This window comes from Arvicanthis niloticus, chromosome 26, assembly GCF_011762505.2.
Source record: "Arvicanthis niloticus isolate mArvNil1 chromosome 26, mArvNil1.pat.X, whole genome shotgun sequence".
NCBI lineage: Eukaryota > Metazoa > Chordata > Mammalia > Rodentia > Muridae > Arvicanthis > Arvicanthis niloticus.
Window position 1 is genome coordinate 12,756,195 of NC_133434.1, and position 24,614 is coordinate 12,780,808.

The 24,614-nt window shown below is 47.8% G+C and overlaps 1 protein-coding gene across 1 annotated transcript; it reads right to left on the reverse strand.

Annotated features, from left to right (window-relative positions):
* Positions 1 to 8,621: 8,621 nt before the first annotated feature.
* On the reverse strand, positions 8,622 to 11,291 carry Upk2 (uroplakin 2). The gene is made up of 5 exons (XM_076924539.1): positions 11,143 to 11,291; positions 10,591 to 10,722; positions 10,323 to 10,461; positions 10,007 to 10,077; positions 8,622 to 9,003 (listed from the first exon to the last, which is right to left on the reverse strand). The coding sequence occupies exons 1-5, from the start codon at positions 11,216 to 11,218 to the stop codon at positions 8,867 to 8,869; spliced, it is 555 nt and encodes a 184-aa protein (XP_076780654.1). The 5' UTR covers positions 11,219 to 11,291; the 3' UTR covers positions 8,622 to 8,866.
* Positions 11,292 to 24,614: the final 13,323 nt, after the last annotated feature.

Consider the following 24,614-nt stretch of genomic DNA (forward strand, 5'->3'; position numbering starts at 1 on the left):
TGCTTCTGCCTCCTGAATGTAGAGATTAAAGGTGTGTGCCACCATGCCCAGCTGTATTTTAATTTTAACTATTTTTTTGTTTTTGTTTTTGTTTTTCGAGACAGGGTTTCTCTGTGTAGCCCTGGCTGTCCTAGAACTCACTCTGTAGACCAGGTTGGCCTCGAACTCAAAAATCTGCCTGCCTCTGCCTCTCAAGTGCTGGGATTAAAGGCATGCACCACCACTGCCCGGCTTTAACTAAATTTATATTTCATAAAAGTTTTAAACAGTTTATCCAAGATTACAACCTTAGTAGATAGTAGAGCAGAGATTAAATTAAATAGCAAAGTGATTTAGATTTTTTTGTTTTTAACTTGAAATGTACAGAAAAATTCCATATGCTGTAAAAACTTCTTTACCTCCTTATTAACTTTTTATTTGTTTATTCATTTTTTTTCTCAGTTCCGGGAACTGGTGGGCCTTGTATATGCTAGCCAGTGCTGTTGTACTGTGTAACTCTACTCTCGGCCCTGTGTGTACATAAGCCTGAAGACACCTGTATTTTTGTCCTTTTCAGGGTTTTGTAGTTTGTAAAGGCTGGACTTTGAACTCTGTGTCCTGAGAATAGCTGGGAAATCTTGAGCCTCTTTCATCTACTTCCCAAGATTACAGACATGCAGGGCTGGAGAGATGGCTCAGTGGTAAGGAGTACTGGCAACCATTCCAGAGAATAGGAGATAGTTCAATTCCCAGCACCCACATGACAGCTCACAACTGTCTGTAACTCCTGTTCCAAGGGATTCAACACCCTTATACAGACACACATGGAGGCAAAACGACTCATGCATGTGAACTTAAAAGTAAATTATTAAAAAATAGATTACAGGCATGCATCATCATGTTCAGCTTACTATATATGTTCATACATATATGTTACATTTATTTATTGTGTGTGTATGCATGTGAGCATGCCATGGTGATGGTAAGGCAGTCAGGGGACGACTTTGGGGCAGTTGGTTCTCTTCCTCAACCATTTGGGTCCCAGGGTCCATACTCAGATTGTCAAATTTGGGGGCAAGTGCCTTTACCCACTGGGCCATCTTTTTTTGGGGGGATGCAGGGAACATTTATTGATGGTATTTCAGAGAGTAGAGAGGGCTCCCTAGGCCCCTCCTGTTGTTGTGGGGTCTGGGAAGGGAATTGTGAGGAGATGCGCAGGGTTGGGGACAGGGACTCCTCAGAAACCGAGGGCATCTCTCTTGCTCTCAGTGTCCTTGCTGGGGTGGGTGGTTCAGGGTTTCTTACTCCTTGGAGGCCATGTAGGCCATGAGGTCCACGACCCTGTTGCTGTAGCCGTATTCATTATCATACCAGGAAATGAGCTTTACGAAGTTGTCGTTGAAAGCAATGCCAGCCCCGGCATCAAAGGTGAAAGAGTGGGAGTTGCTGTTGAAGTCGCAGGAGATAACCTGGTCCTCAGTGTAGCCACCACTGGGCCATCTTACGAATCCTTTGTAGATATTTTTCTTTTTCTTTTTGTTTGAGAAATGGTCCCATTATGTAGCTCTCTATCCAGGAATTCCCAATGTAGACCAGGCTGGCCTCAAATTCAAATAGATCCACCTGCTTCTGCCTCTGAAGTGCTGGGATTAAAGGTGTACACTGCCACATCAGCTCCTCGGTGGTTTGGTTTTCTTTCCTAATTGATGGACTGATTGATGCTGAGTATAGAATCCAGGGCCTTAGGTAGGCCAGGCAACTGCTCTGCCAGTGGGTTACAGCTCCAGCCCTTACACGTACATAATTCTTAATGAATTATTCACTGATTTGTCAACAGCATATCCTTTTACCCAAAAACACTTTAATTGGTATTTCCTAAAAATAGATATTAGCTTACATAGACAAAAATCAGGAGTTAGAATTTTCTGTCTGTCTGTCTGTCTGTCTGTCTGTCTGTCTTTCCCGACAGGGTCTCACTATGTAGCCCTGGCTGTCCTGGAGCTCACTATGTAGACCAGGATGGCCTCAAACTTACAGAGATCGACCTGCTGCTAGGATTAAGGCATGCATTATTACACCCTGCTCAGGTCTGGATTCTTAAATTATGAGTGTATATACATATGTGTCTGTGTGAGTGCATATACACACGTGTGAGGGTATATATATACATATGTGTCTGTGTGAGTGCATATACACACGTGTGAGGGTATTCTTGAAAGCTAGAGGGGATCCTACCCCTACGAGCTGGAGCCACAGGCTGATTGTGGGGACACAGGTAATGACACCGGAACTCCGGCCCTCATGACTGAACAAGTGCCCTTTACCTCCGAGCCATCTCTTCAGCCCTAAAAATCAGAAATTTTAACATTGACAATTCTCTGTTTAATGTATAGATCTTACTCAAATTTCACCATTTGTTTCCAACAATGTTCTTGGTATTTCCGTTTTCTGTTTTTCACTATCAATCTGAGGTGACAAAAAACCCATAGTGGTGATGTCACAGTCAGGGGTCAGATCTCTGGCAGCCCTGACAAGCCAGGCTCAACCTACCATCTTCAACGGGCCAATTTAAAAAGCTAAATTAATAGAGAAAAGTAGAAAAAAGGAGACTTATTCAATGTAGACACATCAGGAAAGGAGAAAGATCTAGGGGACCTAGTCCATCTTCACTATTCTAAAACAATGGCGAGGGTTATGTCCTTTTGTAGGGTTCTAATGCAAAGACAATCTAAGAGTCCTAGTCAAGGTGTGGGCCTGTGCACCACTGACCCGTCCTTGCCTGAACTCCAGTCTCTCACAGGGTATCTGACTACTTTTAGATCTTTCTCTGGAAGGCAAGTTCCTCCTCTGGCTACTCCCAGGGCCTCAGCCTCTCCTCCTGGCCAGCCCTAGACAAAGGGACACAAGTTTCTCTTTAGAATATCCTTGTCGTTGACAAGCTGGTTACAGCCAAGGTCACAGAACAATGTGTAGGTACAAAATGTCAGTGGGTGGGGCTTAGAGGTAGAGCCTAGAATGCTGGACACTCCTGAGTCCCTCCCAGTACCACCACCACCCCAGGAACCCAAAGAAGGAAAACCAGAACAACAAACGGAACAATAGTAAATCTTATGTCGTGTGTTGTTCACTTCTAAACATTCTAAACACAGGTTTGCTTGCTAGTACAGAACTCCTGCTACCACACCGGAAGCCAGGTTCCAAAACCTCATCTCGTCAGGACCCATACTCCATGACCAGCTTGGCCTCCACCTCCGATCTCTGTTCCTCTCCTATCATTTAGTAACCTCAGTTTTATTTTCTTCTTACTTTGTGTTTGTGTAGTCTATGGTCGTATGCGCCATGCACCTGCAAGTGGAGGACACCCTGTTCTGTTCCTTTAAGACAGGGTCTCACACTGATAGTTGGCTACTCCGGGCTGGATCTGTCTGACTTTGCCCCTAACACTGAGGCTTACAGTTGTGTGTTGTCATGATAGCTTTTTTTTTTTTTTTTTTTTTTTTGAGACAGGGTCTCACTATGTAGACCAGGCTGGCCTCTAAGTTCGGGAATGAGGATTTGTTTGTTTTTGTTTTAATGAGGATTCAAACTTAGATCCTCCTGTCTGCAGAACAAATTTGCTTACCCACCAATCCATCTCCCCAGGCTAATATTTCTTTTCCTTACTTTGAAGTCTCATTTAGCCCAAGTTGGAATTATACCATGTAGCTAAGATAACTACTTTAGGGTTTCTATGGCTATGATGAAACACCATGACCAAAGCAAGTTGGGGAGGAAAGGGTTATCGGGCTCACATATCCAGAGTCAGAGTCCCAGGGAGGAACCTTGATGCAACAGCTAATGAGAAGACCAAGCGGCTTACTGGCTTGCCCCTCAGGCTTTTCTCAGCCTGCTTTCTGACAGAACCTAAGGTCCTTAGCCTAGGGTTAGCACTACCCACAAAGGGTGGAGCCTTCCCTGCATCAACCACTAATTAAGAAAACCCCCTCCAGGCTTGCCGACAATCTGTTTATGGAGGTGTTTTCTCAGTTGAAGCTCACTCTAGCCCAGCCATTCTCAACCTTCCTAATGCTACCACCCTTTAATACAGTTCCTCAAGTTGTGGTGACCCCCAACCATAAAATTATTTCCATTGTTATTGTTATACATTGTAATTTTTTGTTGTTGTTGTTTGTTTGTTTGTTTGTTTTTCTGAGAGACAAGGTTTGCCTCTGCCTCAGAGTACTGTAATTAAAGGTGTGGGTCACCACTGCCAGCCAGGACATTGGATCTTATAACACTGGTGAGACACCATGTGGGTGTTAGGAATCGAACCAGATCCTCTGCAAAGCCAGCTAATGCTCCTACCCACCGTGTCTGTGCACTTCATACAGGGTGTTACTTTCTTATTCGTTGTCCTAGTTACCTTAGAAACTATCCACTGGAGGCTTCCTTCCTGTTTCAGAGGGTGAGCCCATGTTCATCACCGTGGGGAGCATGGCAGCAGGCAGAGCAGTAGCTGAGAGCTATATTTTATCTGAAAGTTGGAGGCAGGGAGACAGAGAGAGAGAGAATGAGAGAATGAGAGAGAGAGAGAGAGAGAGAGAGAGAGAGAGAGAGAGAGAGAGAGAGAGAGAGAGAGAATGAGAGAGAGAGAGAGAGAAAAAATGAGAGAGAGAGAATGAGAGAGAGAGAGAGAGAGAGAGAGAGAGAGAGAGAGAATGAGAGAGAGAGAGAGAGAGAGAGAATGAGAGAGACTGAGCTGAGAGCCTGGCATGAGTTTGAAAGGTTGAAGGTTGACACATCTCCCCCAACAAGACTACACTTCCTAGTCCTTCCCAAAACAGTTCTACCAACAAGGGACCACCAAGTATTCAAATTCAAACCACAGCACCACAGCATTCATATAAGGATTTTTTTTTTTTTTGTTTTTTTGTTTTTTTGAAACGGGGTTTCTCTGTGTAGCTATCCTGGAACTCACTCTGTAGACCAGGCTGGCCTTGAACTCAGAAATCCACCTGCCTCTGCCTCCCAAGTGCTGGGATTAAAGGCATGTGCCGTCACTGCTCGGCTCATATAAGGATTCTAAAAGCAATTAAATAATTTTATTTATTTATTTGTTTATTTATTTGAGACAGGGTTTCTCTGTGTAGCCCTGGCTATCTTGAAACTCACTCTGTAGACCAGGATAGCCTCAAGAGATCCACCTGCCTCTGCCTCCTGAGTGCTGGGATTAAAGGCATGCACCACCACTGCCAGGCTAAGTTTTGTTTTAAATTTTAAAAACTTTACAAATTTTTATTTAATACTAGCAATGTATGTATTTAGTCCCAGAACTGAAACCAAATATAGGCAGAACTCTGTGAGTTTGAGGCCAACATGATCTATAAAGTGATTTCTAGGCCAGCCTGGGGCTACACACTGAGACCTTGTCTTTAAAAATGGTGGGGGGAGGGGGGCACTGGGCCGTGGTGACACAGGCCTTTAATTCCAGCCCTTGGGAGGTAGAGGCAAACAGATCTTGGAGTTTGAGGCCAGCCTGGTCTACAGAGAGGATTCCAGGACAGCCAGGGCTGTTACACAAAGACTTTTGTCTAGGCAGGTGGAAAGGCAAGGCGGGGAGTGAGGCTTGAGAGATGACTCAGAGGTTAAAAGCAAGCTCTACTGCTCTTCCAGAGGATCTGAGTTCTGAGTTTGATTGCCAGCCAGTTCTTGAGCACCTGTAACTTCAGTTCAAGGGGACGCCACACCTTCTGGCCTCCATGTTACCTGTGCTCGTGAGCGCATACCGTTTCTCTTCCCACCACACACATGCAGGGTGTTGGGTTTTAGAGAAAAAGAGAGAGAGAGCCAGGATATGTTTAGTAGGGGCGCAGTATGGTGAGGTGGAAACGGGGTGCCTCTGTGGGCCCATGCTGAGGTATCCCTTCCCCCTGAGGTAGCAGCCATATAGTATGGAATAGAGTTTATTTAGGGCGTGTGAAGTGGAGTTGAGGAGGGAGGAGAGAGAGAGAGAGAGAGAGAGAGAGAGAGAGAGAGAGAGAGAGAGAGCCAGGAACATGTGGAGAGAGAAGGGGAGGGAGAAGGGGCAGGGAGAGAAAGGGCAGAGAGTAAGAGTAAAAAGATCAAAAGATAGGAGAGAGGGGAGGGGGCAAACACCCCCTTTTATAGTGAGTCAGGCATACCTGGCTGTTGGCAGGTAACTGTGGCACCAGGGGATTACACAGAGGATTCAAAATAAGATGTCTTTTAAAGTTTTCTTGTACTATTTCATTTTGTGTGTATGTGTGAGGTCCTGAGTGTTGGTTTACACGCCACATAAGCTCCTGTGTCTGTGTTGGCCAAAAATGGGCAATGGATCTCCTGAACTGGAATTATACTGATGTGGGTGCTGGGGACCAAGCGTGGGGTCCCTGTAAGAGCAGCAAGTGCTCTTATCCACAGTCCCCATCATTATTTGTTTGTTTGTTTTTTAGCTTTTTTTTTTTTTTTTTTTTTTTTTTTTGAAGCAGTCTCTCTCTACAAAGCCCTGGCTAGCCTGAAACCATGCAGTCTGAAACTGAATGACCCGTCTCTGCCTTCTGAGTGCTGGCACAAACTCTGTGTGCTACCATATCCAGCCTGGTTTTTTTTTTTTTTTTGTTTTGTTTTTTTAAAGATTTATTTATTTTCATTTTATGTGCCAGGGTGTTTTGCTTGCATCTAACTACCTGGGCACATGTAGTACCAGCAGATACCAGAAGAGGGCATCATATTCTCTGGAACTGGAATAATTATGGCTTTGAGCTCATATACAGGTTCTAGGAATTGATTGAACCAGGTCCTCTAGAAGAGCAGTCTGTAATCTTAACCACTGAGCTAGTCCTCCAGTCTGTTTTTGAGGGGTTTTTTTTTGGGGGGGGGGGGGGTTGGTTTGGTTTGGTTTTTTGAGACAGAGTTTCTCTGTGTAGCCCTGGCTGTCCTGGAACTCACTCTGTAGACCAGGCTGGCCTCGAACTCAGAATCCACCTGCCTCTGCCTCCCAAGTGCTGGGATTAAAGGCTGTTTTTGAGTTTTTTAAAAAATAGGTTTATTGTGTGTGTGTGTGTGCGCGTGCGTGCACGCGCGACCATGTATGTGCGTGATGGTTGAAGCTTTTATGCCGCACCACATGTGTGGAGGTCTGAGGACATCTTTGTGGGTCCAGTTTCAGGTCCTTTGGCCTGGCAAGAGCCTTACCTGCTAAGCTCTCTCGTCTCCCTTTGTGTTTGTTCTGTTTTTGAGATAGGGTCTCTTGGGCTCAGCCATTAAAGTCTAGGTTCACAACCAAAAATTATAAGGGATAGGGTCTCTCTGTGTAGCCCAGGCTATTCTGGAATTCACTATCTAGCGCAGGCTGGCCTTGAACTTGGGCAATCCTCCTAAACTTCCCAAGAGTTGAAATCAACAAATATTTACTGATTACTTCGTCAGCAGCACTATAGGACCAGGTGTTTTAGGCCCCTAAGATCAAAGTAGTCGGTCTCAGGGAACTTGCAGTCTGGAGGAGGGGGCAACTGAGTTATCGCACACACAGTTGTGAGCCTGTGTGTGTAACACTGTGGGGCAGGACAGGAAGGGGTTGATGAAGGTTAGACACTTCCCTGGGAAAGGTGGAGTGAGCGATGAAAGCAGGAGCAGTCACAAGGGCGTCTAGGCACAGGGAATCCTCTGCACAAAGGCCCTTTGGCAAGAAAGAAGACAGGCTACTGAGGCATGGTGGGAGAAGTTGAGGGGAAGCTGTGTGTTTCAGCTCTGTTCCTAAGATCACCTTACAGACTGGGGTTTTCACCCTACAAGCAAAGTAAAGATCACTGCTGGTCATCAGGAAAACATCTTGGTGAGGACAAAAGCAAAGGGTAACTGTGTGTGGTGAAACCAAAAAACCCGAGTCTGATCCCTGGAACCCGTGTGGAAGGAAGGAATGGACCACCCAAAAGTTGTCCTCAATGTAGTCAACATAATATATGCACATGTACACGTACACACACACACACACACACACACACACACACACACACACACACACAAAATAAAACCGTTTAGTTGGGTGGTGGTAGCAGCACCGGAGGCAGAGCCAGGCAGATCTCTGTGAGTTCGAGGCCAGCCTGGTCTACAGAAAGTCCAGGACAGCCAGGACTACACCAAGAAACCCTGTCTCAAAAAACAAACAAACAAACAAAAAAACCCCAAAACAAACAAGTAAATAGAACAAAACTAAATTTTAAAAATGAACGAGGATGACATTCCTGCCTGGTTCACCACAGTGAACACTTGCCCCTGCCTCCTGCCAGGGAGCTTCCACTTCAGCATCCTTTACGATGTTCTTTACCCAGGCTCCAGTGCCTGCCCTGTCTGTGTTTTCTCTAATACTTCTCCAAGCTCTGTCAGCTACCCTGCCACACAGCTTCTACCCCCTGCCCAACTCAGAGTCCTGCTTGGGTCATCTATTGAGGGCAGGATGCAAAACCCACCACCTAGGTCTGGGGCCTACAGCATTGTCATTGTCCCTGGCCCCTGCTTACCTCTCTCCTAGGAAAAGTCACCCTTGGGGCTTGGGGCTAGAGAGAATGACATGCATCTGTCATTGACATTGATACTTTAGATATGTGCATAAGGGAACCCGCTAAAGGGGTGACTCACATAGCTACAGCTGTCAGTTTTTATTGTGAGAATTAAGTACAGTTAAGAGAAAAATCAGCTTTGGGGGGACTGCAGTGGGGAGCTGGCAGGGGGTGTTGGAAGGTGAGACATGGAGCAGGGAAAGGGGCACTGACAGGAATGGACTCAGTGGGGGGCAAGGGAAGAGAAGCCACTGAAAAGCCAGTGACTGCAGCTTGGGAGGAGGCCAGCTGGACTTCTTGGAAGAGTCTGGGATGCAGGAGAGCCCTCCTCACTTGCGGGCACCCAGTGCCAGGGCAACAATAAGACCCACGACCAACAGGAACATGGCCACAGACAGCAACACCGTGATGACCACCATGCCTCCTGTCCGGGCCATTCCTAACCCGATAGACTCCATGTTTCTTCCTGTCAGAAGAAGATGGAGAAACCTTTGTGAGCTGAAGGGGTCCCTAGCTGCCCAGCCATCCAAGTAGCCACCAGCACCAGTTCAGCTAGTTATCCAGCCAACCAGTCAAGCAAACATGGACCACCTCACAGCAACTCTTAGGAGCCACCAAGGAGATCTAACAGGACATCATCCCTCTCTGCAAGGAACCTTTAGTTCAGCAGATGAATGAACAGGAGGTAGCCATACCAGCAGCAGGTGAGAGAGAGAGAGAGAGAGAGAGAGAGAGAGAGAGAGAGAGAGAGAGAGAAGAAGAAGAGAGGAAGAAGAAGAGGAGGAGGAGGAAGAGGAGGAGGAGGAGAGGGAGAGAGGGAGAGAGAGAAGAGGAGAGGAAGAGAGAGGGAGAGAGAGGAAGAGAGAGAGAAAAGAGGGGAGGAGAGGAGAGGGAGAGAGAGGGAGAGAGAGGAGGAGGAAGAGGAGGAGGAGGAGAGGGAGAGAGGGAGAGAGAGAAGAGAGGAAGAGAGAGGGAGAAAGAGGAAGAGAGAGAGAAAAGAGGGGAGGAGAGGAGAGGGAGAGAGAGGGAGAGAGAAAGAGGAAGAGAGAGAGAAAAGAGGAGAGGAGAGGAAGAGAGAGGGAGAGGGAGAGAGGGAGAGAGAGAAGAGAGGAAGAGAGAGGGAGAAAGAGGAGAGAGGGAGAGAGGGAGAGAGAGAGAGAGAGAGAGAGAGAGAGAGAGAGAGAGAGAAAGCTCTCTGAAAACAGTTTAGCTAACTTGCTCTAGGGGATAAAGGCTGAGCTCGCTGGGCGGTGGTGGCGCACGCCTTTAATCCCAGCACTTGGGAGGCAGAGGCAGGCGGATTTCTGAGTTCGAGGCCAGCCTGGTCTACAGAGTGAGCTCCAGGACAGCCAAGGCTACACAGAGAAACCCTGTCTCGAAAAAAAAACCAAAAAAAAAAAAAAAAAAAAAAGGCTGAGCTCACAGAAGTGTGTGGGCACTGAGGTGTGAGAGGTAGGTATTTTACTTACGAGGAAGCGTGGACATGGGGGTCTCTGGACTGGACTCAGTGGACATCCCCTTCTGTACTCGGTATGATATGCTTTAGAGGTGGGAGTTGGGAGAAAACAGAGATGCCCAGTACACTTGGAAGGAGGGGTTCCAGCCTCCACCTTCCAGCTCTTCCTCTCATCTGTGCCCTCCTGGGGTGGAGGTTCACATTTCATACCCTTCAGAGGCGCCCTCTTTAGCCCACGTTTACCAGCAACTTCCTTCCCCCCCCCCCCCACATCCCGCCTCCGCTTCCCTTTCTGTGTCCCACTCCCACAGGTGTCCATCGGTACCTACTAGTATTTGGTTCCTGGTGTTAGGTTTGTCACCTGATATGCGCTGAGCCTTGTGACGGTGAAGCCAGCCCCGCTGTCCACCACGCTCACAAGCTCCCTGCGCCCACGGCATGGAGGCACCACAAAGCCCGATTTAACCACTGGTGGGAAATAGGAATGACAGGCAAGATCAGGTTTCTAGCAGTCCACTCTTGGAGAACGGGCAACTCTTGGGTATCGTTAAGAGGGATTAAGATGAGGAGACTAAATGGGTATAACGGACGCCTTACCTTTGCTGTCGTTGGCTCTCCGGACCATCAGTGTGGCATTACCTCCCGTGAGGTGACATGGGGGTAAGGCAATTAGCAGGCTTTCTGTTAGCGCCGGAGACAGCAGACCAGAGAGGCTTGAGATGTTGAAGTCTGTTAGGGAGCCAAGAGGAAACTTAGCCCTCTTGGAGTTAGCCCCAGCTGGAAGGAGTTAGCCCCCTCTTAACTCAGAGCTGGAGGAGTGGGTGAGTGGGGGACCATTGCTAAGGGTGCAGAGACAGAACAGGACCGTGTGGATCTGATCTGACCACCAGATGGCAGGCTTGAGCTGCAGATGAACCTTGCGCTGCTTGGGAGCCAGTCATTCCCCAAAACAAACCTTGGACCCTTCCCCATATTTCTCTACTCCTGGATCTGGAAGAAGCCCAAGAAATTGTTACCTGACCCCCACCACCAGTAACTCGCAACCCCAACCAGCTAGACCAGCACTCTCATTTGTTGAGAGTCCTGGGAGAGACAATGGTTTCTGTCTAAAATTCTGAAACCCTCCAGCCTCCCACCAGAAATAGAGACCTGCAGCCCCCGGAGCCAGGACAGCCAGCAGAATCAGGATCCCGGGCAAGGTCTGGACAGGCAGTATGGATGCCATACTGAGCTGGGAACTGGATCCCGGAACAGGTGTTGACAGACTGGGGCTTCCTGGGGCCAGTGTGGCCCTGCCCCAGGGTGGCTGATTTTGTCTTGGAGTGGGAGGGGCTGCTGGGAATCCAGTCCAACTTGCCCCTTGGGCACTTTAGCCCCAGGGAGCGTCCCCAGACAGGTTTTTCCAGGCTGGGGAGCTGGCCCTCAGGCCTAAAGAGGGATGCTCCGGCTGAGTCCTGGAAGCTTAGTTAGCTGCAGGGGAGTATGACTCTTTCTGGAGCTCCCATGTCTGAAGCACAAAGGTTCCTCTGTATGTGTGTCTGCATCCTGGACTGTAGAGACTGCTCTCCCCAAGGAGGTAGGAGTTTTCCTAGGAGGGCCATGAGTTCTAAAATTGCTCTGGTATGTAGAAAACCCCCCAAAGATTGAAAGGGCTTTGGTTAGTAAGGATGGAAGGGGAGGCGGCTGGTTGGGTAGGGTGGGGCTAGCAGAGCCAGAAATCCAATTCTGGTGTTAACTGAGGCCCAAGAAACTGAGGCTCTGGGAGAAGTTGAGGATGTGTGTGCTTTCAGAGTTCTCCAGGGGGTAGAGACAAGGGAGGTCAGGGAAGGCTTCCAGGTAAACACTGGTCCAGTCCAGCACAGATAGTGGGTGGTGGAGTAGATACAAACAGACTCAGCAGCAAGCATCTGTTCAGCTGGTAAAGAGTAAACAAGAAAAACCTCAGGAAACAAGAGCCGGGAGGATCCTGAGTTCCAGGCTTATTTTGTCTCGAGGGATTTATTGTTGCTATTTTTTGTTTGATTTTTTTTGTTTGTCTGTTTGTTTGTTTTTGCCAGCCTGGGCCACACAAGTTCCAGGCCAGCCTGGGCTATATGGAGACCCTGTCTCAAAACCAGTCAAGGGAAGCACAGTGGTGTACACTTTTAGTTCCAGCACTCAGAAGACAGGGGCCAGAAGATCTCTGTGAATTTGAGGCCAGCCTGCTCTACAGAGTGAGTTCCACGACAGGATCTTTCTATGTTGAAAGATCCTGTCTCAAACAAACAAACAAACCAAAAACAACAACAACAATAAAAACCCAAACCAAAAATAGCAACAACAAAACCCCTCAAGACAAAACAAGTCTGCGACAACAACAGGATGAGACAGAGGGCTGAGGTGTAGCTCAGTGATGGAGTATACGTTTGTGGCTCAGGGTCTCCATCCCTGGAACCACAAGACAAATACTATCTCTTGTTAGGGAAAAAACAAAAAAACAACAACAACAACAACAAAAAAAAACAAAACCAGCCACAGCTCCTCTGGCTGTCTCCCACCCCAGGCTAAAGGAGAGAGAGCTGATGCAAGTTCTGCAGCCCCAGGAGTGTGTGACATGAACTCACTCATTCTCCCCTCCGCTAGACACTAGCCAGGGGCTCCAAGTGCCCTCCTGAATGGCACTACTTTTTATAGATATGGAATCTGAGACTCAGGTTGTCACTGCAAAGTGGCTGCAGGGATTTGGGCTTTTCAGTTAGGTGAACTCTGCAGGCCTTGAGGAAGCGCCTCGCCTGTTTCCCCCATTCCCAGGGAAAGGGTTGGGTCCTAATAGAAAAGTGGGTACCATTGAAGGGCTGATGGGGTTCTGTCCTTTCCCTCATCCTGGGTGGACTTATAGTCTGCAATATGTGTAAGAAGGGGTGGGTAGAAGATGAGACAGAACTTGGGGGCTCTGGCAGGGAGCAGAAGGAGCTCTCACCAAAGTGTCTCCAATTTTACTGTGCGTTGGCCACTCGGAAAACTGGTTCAGATGCAGCTTCTGATTCAGTGGGTCTGAGGCAAAACATGAAACTTCGTTTCTTTCAAAAATGTAAAGTTGCATTTATTATTTTGTATGTGTGTGCCACAGTGTCTGTGGGGAGGTCAGAGGACAAATGGTGGGAGTTGGCTCTCTCCTTTCACAATGTGGCTTCTGGGGATCAAAATGTCAGGCTTGGTGGCAAAAGCCTTTACCTGTTGAGCCATCATGGTTTCATAAAACTTCCTAAGGCATTTACAGGTAATGCAGAGACACAGACTCACATTTGGAGTTAGCAGATGCTGTATTGGTGTACACACACACATACACACTCATACACACACACTCATACACATGCACACACACTCACACACATACACACTCACACACCCTCATACACATGCACGCACACACTCATACACATGCACACACACACACACATTCATACACACACCCATACACACCCTCATACACACACACTCATACACATGCACACACACTCATACACACACACATACACCCTCATACACATGCACACACACACTCACACATACACACTCATACACACCATACACATGCACACACACACACTCATACACATGTACACACACACACTCATACACACACCCATACACACCCTCATACACACACACTCATACACATGCACACACACACACACTCACACACACATACACACTCATACACACCCTCATACACATGCACACACACATACACACTCATACACACCCTCATACACACACACACACACACACACACACACACATACACAAATGCAAAGCGGGACAGAGGTTCTTCTCGAGCTGCCAGGACAGGCTGCCTTTGGGTGGAGAACTGGAACTGATTTCTGTTTTTCTGGCTCCTTGGCTTTTGTCCCCTTTAGATGAGATCTTATCCTCACTTTACAAACAGAAAGATCACACATGGGGCAGAACTGGTGGTGGGGAAGAGGGCTACATGGTGGGGTGTCAGAGTCAGGAGGTCTTCCTGGCAAGTCTCAAACCTCAGCATAGCACAGTGTTTACATAAGGGTTTAGGAGCCGTCTCTTTCCATGTGGGCTAAGGAGCAGTCAGGGAGAGGATTGGTTTACTGCAGAGCAGACTGTGTAGGTCAACTCTTAAGCCCCCTTTGAAATCAGAAGTGAGACAGAGTAGGATAGGAAAGACCAGATCTCTGGTCACATTTTTAAAGGGATATGAGGGTCCTGTGCCTTTAAGCCCTTCCATCTCCCTCCAATCCCCCCCTCACCTTCCCCACCCTAACCCTCCCCAGGTTTCTGGAGGAGCAGAGTTGCGTCTTCTCCTTGCCCTGCCGAGCTGCTCACTGGCTGCTCTGGAGGCTGTGCTTTGCGGTCTCCATGGAAACCATTAGTTGCTAAGCAACTGGAGCATCATCTGTGCTGAGCTCTCGCATCTAATTATCCCATCACAGTGGCTGAGAAGGGTTTGGGGAGCTGAGAGGAGGGGGAGGCCCAGCACAGGAGCAAGAGGATAACTCTTTGAGCAGAGCGGCTTCACTGACAGTGAAGATCATTTAAAGCTACAGCACCCCGTTTCTCTGGAGGATTTTCCCAATGGCCAAGTGAGAAAACCAGGGCCAAATGTCTGGAGTCTCTCCCCTAAACCCTGTCTTCTCTGTTGTCCTTTCCTTGATTCTTGAATCTAAACTCCCTCAAGTTCCCTCTCCTTCCGCCTTACGAATATGCTCCTCAAGCCAACAGATATTTACTGAGTACCAGGAATGCCCCTGGAGTAAACGCTATAAAAGTAGGGTAAGTTCTTGCCCCCCACCCCCAGGCTCTTCACTTTCCTCTTCTGCTCAGCCAGCTCTTAAAACAGACCTCCTCTTCTGGGACAGCAGTCCTTTTGTCCCCTTCTTGAACCACAGTAGTTCTGCAGCCTGAAGAATTGGGATCAGAACCTCGATCTGCCTGATATGTCCCCAGTCCTACCTCAATAGGCCACTCCTCTACCTCTTAGTCAACTAGAACAATATGCCTGTCTCCTGGGGCATGCCAGACACTGACGGTGGCTGTTGTAGTGGTGACTGTTGACTTACAACTTTGGGTGAGCCATTTTGAACCTCTTTTTTTTTTTTTTTTCCAACTTGAAAATGGGAAGGTTCGTTCTCTCAAACTCGGGTCTAACAAGATATGACAAGTGTAAAAATGATTCACGGCAAAGCTGCAGAAAAAGGGCTGAGACCCACAATCCAGAAGCACAGTGGACAGCCTGAGGCCTTGGCCTGGAGGCCAGAAGTGATACTGAACAGATGCTGGTTTATTGGAGACGTTGAGGACCATTCCGTAGAGATCTGAAGCTAGAGGATGCTGTGTCCAAAAAGAAAACTCCATCATTTAGGCATGGAAGAGACCTGAGTTCTCGTTCTCTCTCTCTCTCTCTATCTCTCTCTCTCTCTCTCTCTCTCTCTCTCTCTCTCTCTCTCTTTGTTTTTTCGAGACAGGGTTTCTCTGCGTAGCCCTGGCTATCCTGGAACTCACTCTGTAGACCAGGCTGGCCTCGAACTCAGAAATCCGCCTGCCTCTGCCTCCCAAGTGCTGGGATTAAAGGCGTGCACCACCAGTGCCCAGCTTCTCTTTATTTTTAAGGCCAAAATAACCATTTACCCCAAACCATTCAGTTTTTGACCTTGGCTAAGTTATCTCCCTTGTTTCTTCAAGTTGTAGTTCCCACTCCAAGTGGATTTATTTCTTTTTATTTTACTTATTTTATGTTATGAGTCATTTGCCTGTATGTATGTTTATATGTATGTATGTGCACCACTTCTGGGCTGCTGTCCTGCTGTCCGTGGAATTCAGGCCTTCAGATCCCACAGTACTGGGGTTATAGATGGTTGTGAGCTGCCATGTGGGTTCTGGGAACTGAACCTGGGGCCTCTGTAAGAGCAACAAGTGCTTTAAACTGCAGAGCTGTCTCTCCAGCCACTATAGTTTCCACTTCTATAGAAATGAAATAAAACCATTTCATGGGAATATGGTGACTATCAGTCCAGCTAATTTACTTCAGGGTGCCTAGGAAAGAATCTGGTTCAATAAATACTGATTTAAGTAATCCATCTTTTGGGAGGCAGAGGCAGGTGGATTTCTGAGTTCGAGGCCAGCCTGGTCTACAGAGTGAGTTCCAGAACAGCCAGGGCTACACAGAGAAACTCTGTCTTGAAAAACAAAAAGAAAAAAAGAAAAAAAAAAAGATTATAATGGTTTGTATATGCTCAGCCTAGAGAGTGGCACTATTAGGAGGTGTGACTTTGTTGAAATTGGTGTTACTGTGGGTGTGGGCTTTAAGACCCTCATCCTAGCTGCCTGGAAGTCAGTATTCTTCCACTAGCAGCCTTCAGTTGAAGATGTAGAATTATCAGCTCTGCTTGCACCATGCCTGCCTGGATGCTGCAATATCCCCACCTTGATAATGGACTCTGAACCTGTAAGCCAGCCCTAATTAAATGTTGTCCTTATAAGACTTGCCTTAGTCATGGTGTCTGTTCAAAGCAGTAAAACCCTAAGACAAAGATTTTATTTTTTTGTATGCGAGTATACCATCGTTGTCCTCAGACATACAAGAAGAAGGCATTGGATCTCATTACAGATGGTTGAGCCACCATGTGGTTGCTGGGAATTAATCTCAGGACCTCTTGGAAAAGCAGTCAGTGCCCTTAACCGCTGAGCCATCTCTCCAGCCGCTTGTTCTCTCCTTTGTATTAGCCCTCACTGCAGATGAGGAATGGGGGTACAGAGGTGATTGATGCCATCCCCAAGGTCACAGAGCAAACGGAATGCAATGCCCTAAAGGACTCAGCCTTTGCAAGTCTAGCTTTGTCAGTGATACAGAGAGATGTTTAGGTTAGAAAAACCTGTCTAAGGCTTAGCCACAGGCTACCAGGCATCCAGAAGAGCTTGTCTGATTCTTTCACTTATTAAACATTGGTAGAGAAATCCCCATGGTGTGTACCACGCTGGGTGTTGAGATATGAGACAGTGAGATTCAACCCCTGCTTTTAGCTGGTCTGCCTGGACTAAGTAGAGGACAATAGCCTAGAAAGAAGAGACCTTGTCACTGGGTATGGTGACCCAAGTCTTTAATCCCCAGAATTCTGGAGGCCAGCCTGGTCTACAGATAGAGTTCTAGGACAGCCAGGACTACTCAGAGAAACCCTGTCTCAAAAAGCAAGAAAAAGAATGGATGGGGGTGGGGTGAATCTGCATTCAGAAAGGGTGAAGGACTTGAATTTTTCTCATACCTAGAAACTATAAACCAAACTTCTTCCTCAAGAGGTAGATTTAAAGTGGTGGTGGTGGGGGGGTGATGGGAGATACAGCGACTCTGGGCAGCCGGTGACTTAGATCCTTTGCTGGGGGTTTTAACTTTTGCCTTTTAAATTCTTCACCAAAGTTCTGTAGAGATCGTTCTGTCAAGGATTCCTCTGCCAGTGTAGAGGACAGACTGGCATCTGGTCAGATATGAGGTGAGAAAACTGAGGAGCAGAATTACCCAAGAAAAAAAGAAAAATAAGTGTGGCTAGGCCGTGGGCACCAGAATAGAACGGAGCAGGCTGCAGTGGTATCGCCATCAGGGATGATTACAGAGTATGTGTAAGAAGGGGAGAACAAATGATCTCCAGATTGATGGTTCCGATCAGACTTGAATGGCGGGTGGAGGAAGAATGCTCTCCGTGGAGCCTTTAAGTCAGAGGTGTCATGATGGCAGGCTTCCTCTATGACAACCCATAATAATCCCTGCTTCCTGTTCCTCACACGTTTGTGACTGTGTGGAACCCCTTCCTGTCGTGTCAGAGTTAATCTGTGTGGCCAAGAGGATAACGACAGAAGTAGCCTGGTGCTAGTGTGGACCTGTAGTTCTGACTACTTGAGAAGCTGAGGCAGAAGGATTGCTTGAGCCAGGAGTTTGAGGCCAGCAACATTGGGAGGTTAAAGGAAAGATGATCAGAAGTTGGAAGCCAACCTGGTCTACATGAGACCTTGTTTCAAAAACAAGAGACAGAAAAGCAGGTATGAGGGAGGCAGAGAAAAAAATAAAGCTCAGGATAACCAGGCAAGACACTGCACACCTATAATCCCAGCATTCAAGAGACTTTGGTAGGAGGATTTATAAGTCAAGGCCAGCCTGAACTGTAGTGGTTCTAGGTCTAGTTTAGGCCATGTCTTAGTCAGGGATTCTGTTGCTGCAACAAAATACCATGACCAAAAATCAAATTGGAGAGACAAGTGTTTATTCAGCTCACACTTCCACATTGCTGTTGATCACTAAAGGAAGTCAGGGCAGGAACTCAAACAGGACAGGAACCTGGAGGCAGGAGCTGATGCAGACGCCATGGAGGGATGTTACTTACTGGCTTGCTCCTTGTGGCTTGCTCAGCCTGCTTTCTTATAGAACTCAGCATCACCAGTCCAGGGATGGCTCCACAATGGGTTGGGCTCTCCCATCTGATGACTAACTGAGAAAATGCCTTCCAGCTGGATCTCAGGGAGGCATTTTCTCAATGGAGGCTCCTTCCTCTCTGGTGACTCCAGCTTATGTCAAGTTGCTACATAGAACCAGACAGTACAGGATGTAAGACGAACATCTGTCTCAGAAGCCCCCTTCCCCCAAGGGCAGCAAGCAATGATTCACGTGACCGGATGTTCCTCCTTGCTCACTCTAAAGGAGACAGAAGCACTTCCATGGTGAGGTGAGGTCTCCATGGCAAGGAACTAAAGCTTCGGGGAAGGCTTGGAGCTTTGTCTAAGTCTTCTAGCATCAAGGAAGTCTCAGCTGCCAGCCTCACCACGACTTCTTGAAGCAGCATTCCTCTGCCCCTTCCTACACACACAACAGGTCTTGCTCAAATGCCTGACTCTCAGGACAAATGTTTGCACTTAGGAGTTACTACACTGTTGGTGGCTTCCCCAACGGTCATAGCCAACCAATCCAATTGCCTTGGGAAGTAACCAAGAGGACATTATAATGGGTGCACGAGAGTCATTAGCACAGACAGGCATGTGACAGGATTCCCCTTTTGACAGTGGAACGAGACTCAGAGTATAAAAGGGATGATGACATCCACAAACAGGCTCCTGAGGTGGCAGAGGAGGGCATTTAAAAGAGTCGAGGAAGAGAAGTCTATAAAGAAGAAATGAATATTAGAGAAGAAAGGGTAGATCGAGTTCCAATAATGCCGTGTCTGGGGCTGGAGAGATGGCTCAGCAGTTGAGTGCCCGCTGCTCTTTCAGAGCCCTGGAGCTGTTTCCAGCACAGGCACCGGGAGGCTCAGGATTATGGGTAACTCCAGTTTAGGGGACTCTGGCTCCTCCTTTGGTCCTTTGAGGGCAACCACACACATTCAAGGGACACACTCACATACACATCAATTGAAAAATAATTTTAAGCCGGGCAGTGGTGGCGCACGCCTTTAATCCCAGCACTTGGGAGGCAGAGGCAGGCAGATTTCTGAGGTCGAGGCCAGCCTGGTCTACAGAGTGAGTTCCAGGACAGCCAGGGCTACACAGAGAAACCCTGTCTCGAAAAAAACAAACAAACAAATTTGAGGGAACAGTGAAGCAGTGAAGGTTACCTACTGGACCTGGTGCCACGGAGCTTCTCCCTAACCTCGGGAAAGCAGCATCCATACGTGAGGAACGAACACAGCAGAACCCAGAGCTGGGAGGTAAGGTGCTAGCGTCGGAACAGGACAGACAGCTCTTTGACAAGAGCAACTGCGCTCTTGTAGAGGACCTAAGTTTGGGTCCCAGCATTATAACTCCAGTTCCAGGAGATCCAATGCCCTCCTCTGACTTCCAAGCTCACCAAACACCGCCCCCCCCCCACATACACACACTACATACACACATACACACATACACACACTCCATACACAGATATTCATGCATGAAAAACCCTCATATACATAGAATAAAACAAATCGAACCCCATGGTGGCAGACATCTTTAATCCCAGCACTTAAGAGCCAGAGGAACGGGGATCTCTGTAGGTTCCAGGTCAGCTTGGTGTACAAAGTGAGCTCCAGGACAGTCAGAGCTACACTGAGAAACCCTGGCATGTGTGCTACGTCACACATGTGGAACCAACTTGTGCGGTGGCTTTCTCCTCCTTCTGTGGGTCCCGGAGACCAAATTCAGGTCATCTCTTTTTGGGGTATGCCCTGCCAGCCTTGCTTCTGGCTCTGGATTTTATTAATTTATCTTTTAAAGCTGTTTTGTTTTGATGCCCAGGCTGTTCTTGAACTCTTGATCTTCAGCCTCCCAAGAAATGTGACCTTAGTGTGTGTTAGCGTAATTGTGCTATAATTAATTAATTAGAGATAAGGTCTTCCCTCGGGGCTGGCAGTATAGGTGTGCAGCGACATGCCTAGCTGCTCTTCCTTCTGTTCTCTCCTTCCTTCCTTCTCCTTTGAAATCCCAGAGGATTGGGATCACGGTGTGGTGCTGGGGTGTGGTGCTGGGGTGTGGTGCTGGGGTGTGGTGCTGGGGTGTGGCGCTGGGGTGTGGCGCTGGGGTGTGGTGCAGGGGACTGAACCCAGGGTCTCATGCATGCTCAACCAACTGATTCCCATCACCGGCTCGCTCTTGGTTTTCAGAGATAAGATCTCATGATCCCCAGGCTGGAGATGATCTTGGATTCTTAATCTTTCTGCTTCATTTCCAGGGTGCTAGAGTTGCAGGTTTGTGGTGCTTAGCTTCTTCCCTCTCTCCCTCTCTCCCTCCCTTGCTCCCTCTCTCCCTTCTTTCTTTGTTTCTATTGATTGATTGGTTGGTTGATTGATTGTGTGTGTGTGTGTGCCTACCTCCTTCTATCACTCCCTCCTTTCCTTTTTTGTTTGTCTGTATGTAGGTGTGTATGTATGTATGTATGTATAATATATGTATGTATGGTGTATGTATGATGCATGTATGAACAATGTATGTATGTGTTTATGAATGTATGTATATATTAGTATGTATGTTTGCATTTATTTAGTTGTGTGTGTGTGTGGTGTGTAGGTGTGTGAAGGCCACAGTGTGTGGGGGGATCAAGAACAACTTGAGAAAGTCAGTTCTCTTCTTTCACCAAGTGAGTTTCAGAGATTGAACTCTGGGTTTTCAGACTTGGTGGCAGATGCTATTTCTGCTGGGCCATCTTAACGCTCTGGAGGCTCTGGAGAAAGGCTGTACTGGTGGCAACAAGCCATGACTATACGAGGGTCTCTGAAACTGACAGAATGGGTAATCTCGATTACCATGAACATTATATTTTAAAGGGGAGGTTCTTCTAGCCTCAGACCTCCAGGGAGCTAGGACCATAGATGTGCAATGCAGGCAGCTAGCAACTGTTGTTCTTGCTTTAGTATCAGGAGACTAAGGCTGGATTTCTCTGTAGGACTTTTGCCAAGGAGGAATTTCTCTTAACCAAATATAATTTGCCAAAGAGGAAATTTAAATGGACTGGAGTGGGGGGTATCTGGAAGGACTTCCTAGAGGAAGAAGTAGAGGGCTGAAAGTGTAGGAATTAGCCACATGAAGTGGGAGAGAGAGGGGTGGAGAAAGATTGTTGCAGGCTGAGAAAACTACAGATTCACAGTCAGAGAATGGAATCTGGAAAAAAAAATATTGAAGAAGTAGCTGAGACCAGAGAGATTTTTAAAGATTCTTCAAGAGTAGTCCTCTTCTTCCTCCTCCTCTTCTTCCTCCTCCTCTTCCTCTTCCTCCTCCTCTTCTTCCTCTTCCTCCTCCTCTTCATCTTCCTCCTCCTCTTCTTCCTCCTCCTCCTCTTCTTCCTCTTCCTCCTCTTCTTCCTCTTCCTCCTCCTCTTCTTCCTCCTCCTCTTCTTTTTTCTCCTCCTCTTCTTCCCCTCACCCAACTTTCTCCAGTCTGGGGATTGAACCTAGGAGCTTCGCAAATGTTGAGTGAGCTGTTGGGTGAGCACTCCACCGCTGAGTGACACTCCAGGCCCAGGAGTTTTCATTTCTACAGTGAGGATAAAGGGATACCCTCTGAGAATTATAGAATGGAGAGTGTGATGCTCAGATCTGCTCAGATATGAGCAGCTAAGAGACATTTTAGAGGACAGAAGATGGTAGAAAAAGGGTTTGGGTGGGGAGCAAATGGCAGGGCCTGGAGTTAGTGAGGCTAGGTCAGGCAGGCTGTAGATGAGGGGAGAGAAGGCTCAGGGGTATCTTCCAGTCCTGGCTCTGGCAACCAAGGGCAGAGCTCTTATTAGTCCAGAGAATTAGTCCATGTTCTGTTTTAAACTTGCTAATTGAGGGGCCTGAAGATACTGAGGCATGTGGCAGGTGAGGGGGGGTGTGGTCTATGATGAAGGCAGTCAGTCAGTCCCAGGGGTGGCCAGCGGGAGCCTCGAGGGAGAGCATGTGCCAGTGGGAAGAGCCTGGGAAACCTTGACATCCGTGGACAAAGGAAGAGTGAGGCTTGCAAAGGAGGTTGAGAAGCTTCCTTAAGAGAAAAGAGCAGGAGGGATTGCTCTCCCTGGTGCTCAAAGAAGAAAGCCTGCAGAGAGGACTAGGGGCAGCAACAGCAGCAGGGAAAGCAGAAAGATTTGAAATCTGCTCCTGACTTTGGCAAGGAGAAGCCACTGGGGAGCTCTTTAGACTGTAGGTGCTAGGGCTGAGACTATGGCTCACTGGTAGAACATTTGCCTAACATGCACTCTGTCCTAGGTTCAATCCCTGGTAGTGCAAGACGACAGCTTGTCCTGGGAGACATGCAAACAAGAAGGACTAACATGGGCATAGAGGATACTGAAGAGGAAATGTATGGAGATGGACCTAGAGCCAGTCAGCCTGGGGAAGACTGGATCAGAGGAGGCTCAGAGAAGGATCTTCCCTCCTAAGCCTTATCATATAGTTTCTAAGCCCTTCTAAGCCTCTGTGGTGCTTTGAATGAGAATAATCCCCGTACACTCATATATTTGAACGTTCGGTCTTCAGTTGGTGGAACTGGTTGGGAAGGATTAGGAGGCGTGGCCTTGTTGGAAAAGGTAGTACCTGGGGGTGGGCTTTGAGGTTTCAGAAGCCTAAGCTGTAAACAAGCCACTAACTTAATGCTTTCCTTTCTTTTATAAGTTGCCTTTGTCAAGGTGTCTCTTCACGGCAATAGAAAAGGAAGGAAGGGGGCTGGAGAGATGGCTCAGTGGTTAAGAGCCCTGACTGCTCTTCCAGAGGTCCTGAGTTCAATTCCCAGCAACCACTTCTGCTGTGTCTGGAAGAGAGTGACAGTGTATTCATATGCATAAAATAAATAATTCTTTAAAATAAAGAATGAAGCAGGAATCTTAAAAAAAAAAAAAAGAAAGAAAGAAAAGTAAGGAAGACAGTCTCATACAGAGTATCTATAAGCACCTCTGATGGGCACAGGGAAGGAGATTCAAGAGCCTTCCTGGAGTTGAGGATGGAGTGTGGAGAAGGGCTGAATGCCTCAGCAGAAGGGAACAGATCCTAGAGATCGTAGCCAAAGAAGAGTAGGACTCTGTCTTCAGCCAAGTGGCCCAAGGACCCAAGAATTGCCTTAAAGTTCCTCTTGAAGCCTAGCCACTTCTGAGCCACCGCCACCACCAATAGGGACTTTCCAGTTGGGATGTAGCCCAAACCAGTCTACAGCTCTGATAGTCCAAGGTTGTCACCAGGAAGAAGAGTCACGGGAAGAGGTCGATCATGCTTTGAATCCTTTCCCAGCCTCCTGAAGCTGATGGGTAGTTTTGGCATGGCTGCCCAGGCTACAAACCTGAAGTTGGCCTTCTACTTCTCCAGACCTTGCTTGACATGCACGTCAGCTACTGGTGCCCTTTGCAAAGCTGTTATTTGTACAGAAGCCCAAGGGACGGGGATAGAGGGAAATCATCCCACCTTCTTCCTTTGTCTCTGCCACCACTTCTTGCAGAGGGATCTGCAGACACACACCACCCCTAGTCACTCTTACTGCCATGTGGACTGACACACTGGAGGTTGCTGCTTTCCTGGTTCCTCAAGTGTCCTGGTTCAAGCTCTGAGTTCTCACGACTGCTAGAAACAGCCTGGCCTGTGCTTCCCACTACCCTCTTCCTGCTCCAGAAACCCAAGCCTTTCCTCCCCATTTCCCCAAGTCAGCCCTCAGAACCTCCCACTGAGCTCTGAACCCCGAGCCTTGCGGTCTGTAGCATACAAAAATGGAGGCAGACAGTTCCGAGTAGTGCATCCTCTGATCGGCTCCCAAGTGTGCAGCTTGCCTGAAGGTTAAAGGGAAAGATGGAGAGTAGGAAGCAGGCTCCTGAGGTAAGCAGAGGGCTGGGAAGAGGATGAAGGAGACTGGAGCACAGGGTCCAGCCCTGACCTTGAACTCGGGTGATGCAAGAGAGTCGGCGGCTCAGAGAGCCTAACACGGTGTTTGACAAACAGTAGATGCTTAGAACAAGTTCATCTCCTCTGAACTTGTTTGGGGTTCTTGGGGGGCTCTGAAAGAAGATGGGTGCTGCAAGAGGCAGGGAACACCTCGGGGTAAGAATGCAGGAGTAGTTTGTCTCCCTCCATGCTAGAGCGCAGAGCCCTCCACAGCCGCTGCTTTTCCGGCCTGGGAGTGACAGCTGGGAAAGGTATTCCTCA

What these genes read in the sequence shown, in the direction of transcription:
- Upk2 (XM_076924539.1), bottom strand. Translation starts at nt 11,218, where the DNA reads ATGGCATCCATACTGCCTGTCCAGACCTTGCCCGGGATCCTGATTCTG. An exon ending in CCTGGCTCCGGGGGCTGCAG is followed by an intron (nt 10,723 to 11,142) that starts GTCTCTATTTCT and finishes GCTCCCTAACAG; the next exon opens with ACTTCAACATCTCAAGCCTC. An exon ending in ACACCAGGAACCAAATACTA is followed by an intron (nt 10,078 to 10,322) that starts GTAGGTACCGAT and finishes CCACCTCTAAAG; the next exon opens with CATATCATACCGAGTACAGA.